The sequence below is a fragment of the Rutidosis leptorrhynchoides genome, chromosome 8 (assembly GCF_046630445.1).
Source record: "Rutidosis leptorrhynchoides isolate AG116_Rl617_1_P2 chromosome 8, CSIRO_AGI_Rlap_v1, whole genome shotgun sequence".
Classification (NCBI taxonomy): Eukaryota; Viridiplantae; Streptophyta; class Magnoliopsida; order Asterales; family Asteraceae; genus Rutidosis; species Rutidosis leptorrhynchoides.
Genome location: NC_092340.1, coordinates 12912599 through 12925011, shown reverse-complemented (window position 1 = coordinate 12925011; position 12413 = coordinate 12912599). Strand labels below are relative to the sequence as shown.

Sequence of the window (12413 nt, the reverse complement as noted above, 5' to 3'; positions counted from 1 at the left end):
CGCTCCCTGTTTTTTTCGTGTTTTCGGCTAGGCGTTCTTTTGGTCCTAGCTTGTTTTGTACTCTCGTTGTTTAGTTGGTTTTTATAATGTTTACTTGCTTTTCTAAAAAATAAAAAAAACCTAGGAATGGCTAGTTTAATAAACCACGTCAGCATGTTTGCCACGTCGGATAAGGTGGGTTCTGGTATTTTGGTGGCGAATCGAGGAATTGAAACACGACAGGAATAAACCTTAGAGGATATTCGAATATGCTCCCTCATCACCACTTGCAGCCGGCTGTGTGATTTCCCTAAATTACCCTTTTCATATATTCGTATATCATTATTTGAATCCATTAAAAAGTTTGTTCGGCACAACTACGATCCATACTTCCTATCTCAAAATCTATGTATTTTCATTTTTATATGATCGCTTTCAAAAAAGTAAAAAAAAAAGGAACTTTACTTATTCAACAGCAAAATATTACGAAGTATATTATTAAGTGCATAAACTTTTAATTTCTCGATTAATCTTTTGTAGTCAGTTGAAGATGTTATTGATGTTTGGTTACCATATGTGTCTACCACAAGTGGACAAAAGTTACAAAACTAATAATGACCTAATTGAGTAACGTGCATAGTGTTGTTAAATGATCATGCATTTCAATAATCGATAGGGATCGGTGTGAAGAAGACGAAACGTCACAAGTCATTTTCTTCCATAATTCTCTAGAATTTAATTGAAACTCTTACCTCTAATTCACTAGTTTTAATTTCCTTAATTTATACTCTATCTTATCTATTATCAATTGGATTGGATTAGTAATTAGATATAGTAATCTGTTATAATTCAGTAGGCTTATAACTACCTTTAGTGGTTTGATTCTTGATGTTATAATTCAGTAGGCTTATAACTACCTTTAGTGGTTTGATTCTTGATGTTATAATTCAGTAGGCTTATAACTACCTTTAGTGATTTGATTCTTGATTTAGAATACTAATAATGAAGTGTAAGAACAAAGATGATAATGGAGAGAAAGAAAGAAACACTTTGTAAGTGTGAGAAATGGTGCAAGTTTAATGCTTGCATTCATGAGTATTTATAGCCTAAAATCTCAATATAAAAATACATACTTTGTGTACCAAAATTGACTATATGTATACACCAAAATTGACTATCCATATCTATATTATTATTATTATTATAACACTCCCCCTTGGATAGCAATTTTATTTTGTTGAAGATCAACTATAAATTACTGCCTCGTTAAAAACCTTGCTAAAGAAAACCCAGTGGGAAAAAACTTTAGCTAAGGGAAAAAGAGTGCAGCATGGAGTTGACTCCCCCTCAAGTAGACATCGCTTCAGCTGTTACATCTTTTGAACATGTCTCATGCCAATGTTATGAACGTGTGTTCTGAAAATAGCAGTTGGAAGTGCTTTCGTGAAAAGATCAGCAGAGTTTTTGCTGGATTGCACATATCTCATTTCAATCTGGTTGTCCTTAATGAGATTTTGAGTGTATGAGAAGAATCTAGGTGGTATGTGTTTTGTTCGGTCACTTTTGATATACCCTTCTTTCATCTGTGCTATGCAAGCTGCATTATCTTCATAGATAGTTGTTGGACTTTTATCGCGTTCTAGTCCACAAGAATCAGTAATGAGTTGTGTCATTGATCTCAACCAAAAACATTCTCGAGTAGCTTCATGTAATGCAATCACTTCGGCATGATTTGACGATGTAGCAACAAGTGTTTGTTTTTGAGAACGCCATGATATTGCAGTACCTCCATTTAGGAATACATATCCAGTTTGAGATTTAGCTTTATGTGGATCAGATAAATAACCTGCATCTGCATAACCAACCAAATCTTGTTTTGATTCGTTAGAATAAAATAATCCTAAATCAGTAGTTCCTCGAAGGTATCGAAATATGTGTTTGATCCCATTCCAGTGTCTTTTGGTAGGAGCAGAGCTGAACCTTGCCAACAAATTAACTGCAAAAGAAATGTCAGGTCTTGTACAATTTGTAAGATACATAAGAGCTCCAATTGCACTAAGATATGGTACTTCTGGTCCAAGAATGTCTTCTTGATCTTCACATGGACGAAATGGATCAGCTTCAACATTGAGTGATCTAACAACCATAGGAGTACTTAATGGTTTTGCCTTGTCCATATTGAAACGTTTCAAAATCTTTTCAGTATATGTTGTTTGATGTACAAGTAAACCATTAGGCATATGCTCAATTTGTAAACCAAGGCAATACTTGGTTTTTCCGAGATCTTTCATTTCAAATTCTTTCTTTAGAAGTTGAATGGCTTCATGGATCTCTTTATTTGTACCTATGATGTTAAGATCATCAACATAAACAGCTATGATCACATATCCGGATGTTGTTTTCTTAATGAAAACACAAGGGCAAGTAAGATTATTTGTATACCCTTTGCTTATCAAGTAATCACTTAATCGGTTATACCACATACGTCCCGATTGTTTTAACCCATATAAAGATCTTTGTAATTTAATCGAATACATTTCTTTGGGTTTTGCATTTGATGCTTCTGGTACCTTAAATCCTTCAGGTATCTTCATATATATATCACTATCAAGTGATCCATATAGATAAGCAGTCACAACATCCATGAGATGCATTTCTAAATTTTTAGAAACTGCCAGACTGATTAAGTACCTAAAAGTAATTGCATCCATAACAGGAGAATAAGTTTCTTCATAATCAATTCCCGGTCTTTGAGAAAAACCTTGAGCTACAAGTCTAGCTTTATACCTTGTAACTTCATTTTTCTCATTTCTTTTTCGGACAAAAATCCATCTGTATCCTACAGGTTTCACATCTTTAGGAGTGAGAATGATGGATCCGAAAACTTTTCTTTTATTGAGTGATTCTAATTCAGCTCGTATTGCTTCTTTCCATTGAGCCCAATCATGTCTATTTTGACATTCAACCATAGATGTTGGTTCTGGATCATCATCATTATTCATGATGTCATATGCAACATTAAATGAAAATTTCTCATCAAGATTTTTCATTTCATTTCGGTTCCATAATATTTTTGAATATGCATAATTGATTGCAATTTCTGTATTGACATCATCAATCTCCTCTGCAGTAGGAGTACTGATTTGTGGTTCTTCTTGAACACTTTCTTTTACTTCATTATCAGCTGATTTTCTTTTTCGAGGATTTTTATCCTTTGAACCGATTGGTCTTCCACGTTTCTGACGTGGCAAAGATTCATGAGTGACGTTATTGCCAGCTTTTGGAATTTCAATTCGAGCTGGAGTATTTACTGCTGGTATATATGATTTTGTCACCGTTTTTGTATCTGTAAATGCATCAGGCAATTGATTTGCAAGTTCTTGTATATGCATTATCTTTTGAACTTCTGTCTCGCATTCTTTTGTGCGAGGATCAAGATACTTTAATTGAGGTTCACACCATGAAACATCATTTTCTTTATTTTTCATTTCTCCCCCTAATCTAGGGAACAATGTTTCATTAAAATGACAATCAGCAAAACGTGCTGTAAAAACGTCACCTGTCATAGGTTCAATATACCTTAATATTGAAGATGTTTCATATCCAACATATATTCCCAACCTCCTTTGAGGACCCATTTTTGTACGTTGTGGTGTCGCAATTGGAACATACACTGCACAACCAAATGTTCTAAGATGGGAAATATTTGGCTCTTGACCAAAAGCAAGTTGTAGGGGGGAATATTTATGACTTGCACTTGGTCTGATGCGAATCAATGCAGCAGCATGTAAAATTGCATGACCCCATATAGATACAGGGAGTTTTGTTCTCATTATCAATGGTCTAGCGATTAACTGTAAACGTTTAATCAATGACTCGGCTAAACCATTTTGTGTATGCACATGAGCAACAGAATGTTCAACAACAATTCCTATAGACATGCAATAGTCATTAAATGCTTGAGATGTAAATTCATCAGCATTATCAAGTCTCACCCTTTTAATGGTGTAATCAGGAAAATGAGCTCTCAATTTAATAATTTGGGCAAGAAATTTTGCAAATGCCACATTACGGCTTGATAACAGACAAACATGAGACCATCTGCTAGATGCGTCTATTAGAACCATGAAATATCTAAATGGTCCACATGGTGGATGAATTGGTCCACATATATCACCTTGAATTCTTTCAAGAAACATTGGTGATTCTTTCTCAACCTTAAGTGGTGAGGGTCTAGTTATCAATTTTCCAAGAGAGCAAGATGTACATGGAACCATTGTATCATGATGGATTTTTCTATCCTTTAGTGGATGTCCATGAGTACATTCAATAATCCTTTTCATCATTGTTGATCCTGGATGGCCTAATCTGTTATGCCATAAACTGAATACACCAGGATCAATATATTTTTCGTTAACTACCATATGTATTTCTGGTACATTTATATGTGTATAATGTAATCCAGAACTAAGTCTTGGCAGTTTTTCAACCACATGACTCTTGTCAGTGATACTTAAATATTTCTCATTTTCTGTTGTCACTGACTGATAATCATACCCGTTAAGGTATATGTCGGAGAAACTCAATAAATTTCTGCTTGACTTGGGAGAAAATAAGGCATCATTTATTAAAAATTTTGTACCATTTGGTAGTATGAAATTTGCCTTTCCTATCCCTTTTATCAAGTTAGCAGGTCCTGATATTGTATGTATAGTTCCTTCCGTTGGTTTTAGATCAATAAAATATTTCTCGGATTTAAGTATAGTGTGTGTAGTTCCACTGTCTGCTATACAGAGATCTCCACCACTTGATTGATGTTGTATTCCAGCAAAATTCATATTGAACTTCATATATAAGAAATAAATAGTGAGTACATTAATATTACACAATATTTTAAACGCAAATAGATAGTACTGAAACATTTAGCAAACATAATGACAAAGACAGACGATATTAAATCGTTTATTTTTCAAAAGACACACAACTTAAACATTCAAGAAATCTTCATATAAATCAGATGGTTTCTCAGTGACTGTTGGATCAATATTATCCACAAAATTTACTTCCTTTTCTTTACCTTTCAGCGAATCCTGATACATCTTAACAAGATGTTTAGATGTTCGGCAAGTATTAGTCCAGTGGCCCATTCTACCACATCTGTAGCAAGATTCTTCAGAATTTTTAGAAGAATTTTCTTCAACATCTTGTTTAATGGGCTTGTTTTGTGGTTGATATTTATATTTTCGTGGATTACTATTTCTTTGACCACCACGGCCACGACCACGACCACGTCCACGCCCATTACCATTACCATAAGGATGGTTTCTACCATAGTTATGGCTTTTGGCATGATGATGGTGATGGTTATTATAACCACGACCTTGCCCGCGTCCTTGTCCCTGTTTATAATTATTTGCAGTATTTGCTTCAGGGATTGTAAGTGTACCAGTAGGACGGGATTGCTGATTTTTCATTAATAGCTCATCATTTTGCTCTGCAACTAAGAGATATGAATTAAGTTCAGGATATGTTTTGAACTTTAGCATTCTCAAATTTCTTTGCACTGTGATGTTTGCAGCATTCATTGTGGAGAAAGTTTTCTCCATCATGTCTGCATCACTAATTTCATGTCCACAGAATTTAAGTTGTGAACATGTATTATACAGAGCTGAGCTGTATTCATTTACTTTCTTAAAGTCTTGGAACCTTAATGTTCTCCATTGTTCCATTGCAGCTGGAAGTAAAATTTCTCTTTGATTATTGAATCTGCTTTTGAGACCTTCCCATAAAACATGGGGATCTTCTACAGTCACATAATTATTTTGTAAGCATTCATCAATATGTTGATGAATAAAGCAACATGCCGTAGCTTGTTCTTTTTCAGAACAAGTGTTGTTTTCATTTATGGTTTCAAGAATGCCCATTGATTTAAGATGCATTTTTACTTTTATAACCCATGGCATGTAGTTGTTTCCAGTTGATTCTAAAGGAGTAAATTTAAGCTTTTCCAGATTCGACATTTTCTATTATCAAAAATTAAAACAAACATCATGATAAATTAGAGTCAATTTATATTCATAAGTATATAAACATTAAACATAAATTTAATATAACATAAATGATAAGTAGGTGACAGTGTCGACCATGTGTAAGCAATCATAAATAAATGTTATATAACAAAAATATAAATATTAGTAAACATAAATGAAAATTTGGCGACAGTGTCGACCATATATTTTTTCAGGTGGTATAACCGACCTATATCATTCTGGTGGTATAACCGACCATATATCATTCTGGTGGTATAACCGACCATATATCATTTTGGTGGTATAACCGACCATATATCATTTTGGTGGCAGAGCCAACCATATTTAGTATTAAGATTATCGTGCTGATAACGTGTTATAATTCAGTAGGCTTATAACTACCTTTAGTGGTTTGATTCTTGATGTTATAATTCAGTAGGCTTATAACTACCTTTAGTGGTTTGATTCTTGATGTTATAATTCAGTAGGCTTATAACTACCTTTAGTGATTTGATTCTTGATTTAGAATACTAATAATGAAGTGTAAGAACAAAGATGATAATGGAGAGAAAGAAAGAAACACTTTGTAAGTGTGAGAAATGGTGCAAGTTTAATGCTTGCATTCATGAGTATTTATAGCCTAAAATCTCAATATAAAAATACATACTTTGTGTACCAAAATTGACTATATGTATACACCAAAATTGACTATCCATATCTATATTATTATTATTATTATAACATAATCCATAAAGTCAAACGGATTGGTGTATTTTCTATTAAAGTTGCTAATCGTTTACCACTAATACCTTTCCAAAAGGGTGATATCGTCACTCCACCCACTGAATCAGTCCTAAAACATATAAATGGATATCAAGGGTAGGATGGTAATTGAACAACTGGACTAATGAAAAACCTTTTTTCCGCTATAAAATAGAACATGTTCTCCGGTGGTTTGCGTCACACAAACACCAACTGAACCAAAAGTAGAACACATACAAAGCACCTCGATCAAATTAGAATAAGGATATCATTAATAGATACACCCAAACATACATACATCCATATATACATACATACACGAACATGTTTAAATAGAAGAGAAACTGAAGAAGTCTAAAGTGATAAACAACCGATTTGCATCGTAACTGATATACAGGTACCGATATTATTTACTCCGTAGTTAGTTTCTATATTGTTTTGTAATTTTCAAATTGTAATTTGTTGCTTTGGTTTTATGTTACAGGATCTTTAATTAGATTGTTTTTAATGCAATCCACTCTATTTTAGCACGTAACTTTCATTAATTGGGTGTTTAAATTTACGATGCAAATCTTTTTATCACTTGTGTTGGTTTATTATTGGATATTAATTGTCAATTTGTAAGAAGAAAATTATGAATCATATTTTTGCTGTAGAATCACATTTATTGCATTTCGGAGGATTTTATGTAGTTCGATTAACAAACTTTTTTTTAAAGTTTTTGATATCCAAGATTTTCAGGAATAATTTTGATTTTACCGAATACCTTTTTCTGGCCTTTTTTGGTCTTATAATATACACCAAAATATAATATAAGTATATTATATTATATTATATAGTAATAAATTGTTGTTTTGATGTTTGTTAGAATTAGAATAGAATTGGAATTTAGTAATAGAATTAGATTGCGTTTAACAATATTAAGGAGTATTAAACATCTATAATTAAATATTTACAGAGTTATAGAGTAGTATCTAAATATCTAATTCTCGTTTAATTTTCTTATTTTTCAGCTTGATTTGTTTACATAAAAGAGGAAGCTGAAGCTTAAAAGTAGTACTATAATTCATCAATGGGTTCAATTCCAGAACCAAATTATGAATCCAACACAAAGAACACAAAACCTGTAGGAATTCGAATAGTAGAATGCACAAAGAAATCAAATATATCATTCAAATCACATCAAGCCATTGTTTTAATCGTTACATTTCTAGCATACACAAGCTATCACGCTTCACGTAAAACCACTAGCATCATCAAAAGCGCACTTGATCCAATCACACCCGAACAAACCCTTGAATCTGGCCCTTTTTTACAACGATCGAATGTGCTTACGTGGCTTCTTGGAACCGGTTGGGCACCGTTTAACGGATCAAATGGGACAGCTTTGCTTGGAGATCTCGACTTGGCGTTCTTATTCGTGTACGCTATTGGAATGTTCTTTTCAGGCCACATTGGTGATCGAATGAATTTAAGAGTCTTTTTAACGATTGGGATGATCGGAACGGGTGTATTTACATCGTTGTTTGGTGTTGGATACTGGTTAAACATTCATGTGTTTTACTATTACTTGATTGTTCAAATGATTGCCGGGTTGTTTCAATCAACCGGGTGGCCTTCTGTTGTTGCGGTTGTTGGAAATTGGTTTGGTAAGAGTAAAAGAGGGCTAATAATGGGAATTTGGAATGCTCATACTTCGGTTGGGAACATCGCTGGCTCGTTAACCGCTTCGTATTTCTTGAAATACGGTTGGGGTTGGTCAATGGTGGTCCCTGGTTTGATGATTACGGTTGTGGGGATTATCGTTTTTATGTTCTTGCCAGTTGATCCTGAATCGGTTGGGGTTGATAAGGACGAAGATGAACCAGAGTTGTTTAAAAAGGAATCGACCGAGCCTTTATTGAGTTCGGTTTCTGATACTGAGAAAAACTCGCCTGTCGGGTTTTTAGAAGCTTGGAGAATACCCGGGGTTGCTCCTTTCGCGTTTTGTTTATTCTTCGCGAAATTGGTTGCTTATACGTTTCTTTATTGGCTTCCGTTTTACATTAGTCATACAGGTACGTGTATTACTAATATCTTCCACTATGGTTTTATGTATCATAAGTTATATGTGTCGATCTAATTGTGTTTTGATATTTGCAGCTATTAATGGAGAGTTTCTATCGAATGAGGCTGCTGGGAATTTATCTACATTGTTCGACGTTGGGGGTGTGGTGGGTGGAATCCTAGCCGGTCATATTTCTGACCGGCTAAACGCTCGTGCAATTACAGCCGCGAGTTTCACATATTGCGCGATACCAGCGCTTTACCTGTATCGAAGTTATGGACATCTATCGATGCCCGTAAACATTGCTCTCATGTTAGTCATTGGGATGTTTGTTAATGGGCCGTACGCTCTCATTACAACAGCAGTGTCAGCCGATCTAGGGACTCATAAGTCATTAAAAGGCAACTCTAAAGCTTTGGCTACAGTAACCGCGATCATTGATGGAACAGGGTCCATAGGTGCTGCAATTGGGCCGGTCCTAACGGGCTACATTTCAACTCAAGGTTGGGGTGCAGTTTTCAATATGCTTATGGTATCGGCTTTTGTAGCGGGGTTGTTTTTGACTAAACTAGTGGTCGCTGAGGTCGCTGCAAAATGCCAAGATTCGCAACGGAGTTCGAATGTTAATGCTTGTGGAGTTGGTTTGATTGAAGAAGTGTGATTAACTATTGATGACAATAAATAATTTGATACGAACAGTATGTTATGTGGAATGATTGATTACATTTTTATGTTCTTTTGTTCAAAGGATGAGGGGAAAAAATTGGCCTTGTATACAAATGTATTTTTTCCGAAAATTGTACATATAAAAGGTTTGGTTCAAATACTCGTTCTTTTATACAGAGTTTATCTCCCAATTTATTTGGAATTAATCACTACATTTCTTTTTGGGATGATATTGAGACAATAAGGTGTTTCTAGTTGGTGTTAATGTAAACCTTCCTCTTATAGACGTAAATTTGATAAGGGCAAATTTGATGATACAATAGCTAAGTACTAGTATTTGGTATTTGTTATGTACTTTAGCTATAACTTTAAAAGATGTTATTAGTAAAATCCGTTTTTAAATTACTCGAGCCATCTTTTTTTTTTTTTTAGATATTCTTACGCATAAAATAGACAAACTATATACCATATGATTTATTATATTATATTAATATTATATTATATTAATATTATATTAGGTTCCGAACTTAATAATAAGAAATACTACGTAACAAACATGTTTTTAAGTGCTCATTTTTAAACTAATTTATATAAAGAAACATATGAGATGTAATTAGTGGTCACAATTAAACCTTTATATGTACACGCAAGAGGTGAAAAACAGCCCATTTGTGATTGACATTTAGTGCCAATTAAAGTGAGGAAAAATGGTTCGTGTTTACATTGAATAGGAAATTAAGCTTCGTATTCATTTAGTCAATGAGAGGCAGTGTCTTGCGGTTGTAGTTAAGTAACATCTAGATTTTTTATTCGTAAGGAAATTGTTGAATGATATAAATATAAATTATTATTATTATATCATCATTAATCCTATTAATTTGATATAAGAATAATGAAGTGAAATAATTTCGGATTTACTTAGATATCTTAACTTTTGCTTATTGATGTTGAAGTCATTGTATACTTTTTCATAACAAATACGGAGTAAAAGATTATTTATACAATGTATATATTACGTTACCTTTTTTTAAACATCCTAATCCTAAAAATCACATTGTGATATCTTAATACATTCTGTTTGACTGTGATCTAGATCAAGTTTTTTCTCAGATGGGAAAGCGTATGATCGAAAGAAGAAGAGTGAATAGAGATAGTAAGAAATGTAATATAAAATAATTTAATTGTACATTGGGTTCCTTATAAGAGGTCTCAGGTTCGAATCCTGTCTAGAACGAATATTTAGTGGTGGTCAGGGATGAGTTGAAAACAGCCAGAGAGTAATCCTGCTGGGCTGCGTACATTAGAGTATGAGTTCGGATTACTCGCCCTCCCGGATAGCCCGAACAGGAAAAACCTTCTACCTTTTTTTTTTCTTTCTTTACCTTCTTTGTAGAAGTGTTTCAAGTCTTTGATACGTACTTGAGGTCGCCCAAATATGGACAGAAAAGATTTATATTGATAACTCCTTAATTTACTCCTTTCCATGCCTTTTCATCTTGAAAACAAAAAAACAAAAAAAAAAAAAAAAAAAAAAAAAAAAAAAAAAAAAAACTCGTGAATGCCTTTAAATTACTTTCCACAGGTCTCTTTTCCTTTTCACTAAAAAAAAAACTCGAGAATGCAGCCTTACACAAATATGTAATTTTTAGTCTTATTTTAGGGTGAAATTAAAAAGTCGACCGTATAGGATATCCAACTAATAAGACTATTATTAATGGTAGCAGCGTGATAAGGAGTTTTTTGTTGTGTATAGTATTGATGTAACAATTGTGATGGAATGATAAAGTTTGGTGATAGAGTGTGATAGGTCTCACTCTTTTACTATTTTAATCGGCAGATATTTTTAATTCATGAACTCCCATTAGTCGAATACACCATCACACGAGTTTTTCTTCATGTGACCCGGTCGTACCACCAATTTTTTCCTTCATCACTGTGTGATGCTCTCATCGATCACCCACCATAATTGGTTATAAAAATTGATTCAAAATGAATTTTTTCGAGTCAAAGTTGATTGTGAAATGAACTTTGAGTTATTTTGTGCAATACCAATTACTAATCACTATCACTATATACATTAAAAGAGAGTCTCGATTAGCTAATAATTGTTTTTAAAACCCCCTTAATTACCGTTAGATTAAAAAATTACATTATAATACTCCTTGATCCTACGGTCCTTATTCATCTACTTAAAATATTAGTTAATAAATCAATTATTAAAACATCCATTCCGAAAATACCCATTAATTCTAAAACACGGAGATAATTAACAAAGTAGGGAGGGGTTGATGAAGTTACACTTTTTCGTGTGATTCAATGGGTTCAGAAAAAACACAACCTTAGAGTTAATATTTCCGATGTTGTTCGTGTGATTCAATTGATGTTTCTGTGGGTGGTACGTTTTCGTGTGATTCAATGGGTTCAATTATTTCTTTTTGATTTCTGTTTATTAATCGATTCCCCCTTACCAGATAAGAACCCTAAAGCAGGATGAAGTCCAAATCCTTAAACTACCGATAATCATCAGAGTTAATATGTATGGTGTAGATAACTGCAACGGATTAGATTCGACAAATACGGCTTTATCAAGAAAAAGGCTACTAACTAAAGATTATGTAATCACAGCAGACGATTGATATTCTTAGTAGAGAGGAGCCGTTGAAATAATCACGGTAACCATATGGAGATACATCAATGATGCATTATATTTTGTTTTGGATCTTCACGATATATACAGATATTTTAATTTGTGTTTTTCACTTAAATGTTTTTAGTTAGTTGAATTAATTCCGAAATTTATTATGTTCAAACCCTAATCAAATCGAGATATTAGATGTATCTATTTTTATCAAGGGGTTAGGTTTGTACATAGGCTAAGTTAAAGAGGTCCCCTTTAACTTTTTCTATGTTTTCTTGATGTGCAGTTATAA

The 12413-nt window shown here is 33.4% G+C and overlaps 1 protein-coding gene across 1 annotated transcript; it reads left to right on the top strand.

The window, feature by feature from the left end:
- The first annotated feature begins 6979 nt into the window (after positions 1–6979).
- LOC139861543 (putative glycerol-3-phosphate transporter 1) lies at positions 6980–9643 on the top strand. Its single transcript, XM_071849976.1, has 3 exons — positions 6980–7167; positions 7784–8827; positions 8913–9643. Exons 2-3 carry the CDS (start codon positions 7843–7845, stop codon positions 9476–9478), a joined length of 1551 nt encoding a protein of 516 aa, XP_071706077.1. The 5' UTR covers positions 6980–7167; positions 7784–7842; the 3' UTR covers positions 9479–9643.
- The last annotated feature ends 2770 nt before the right edge of the window (positions 9644–12413 follow it).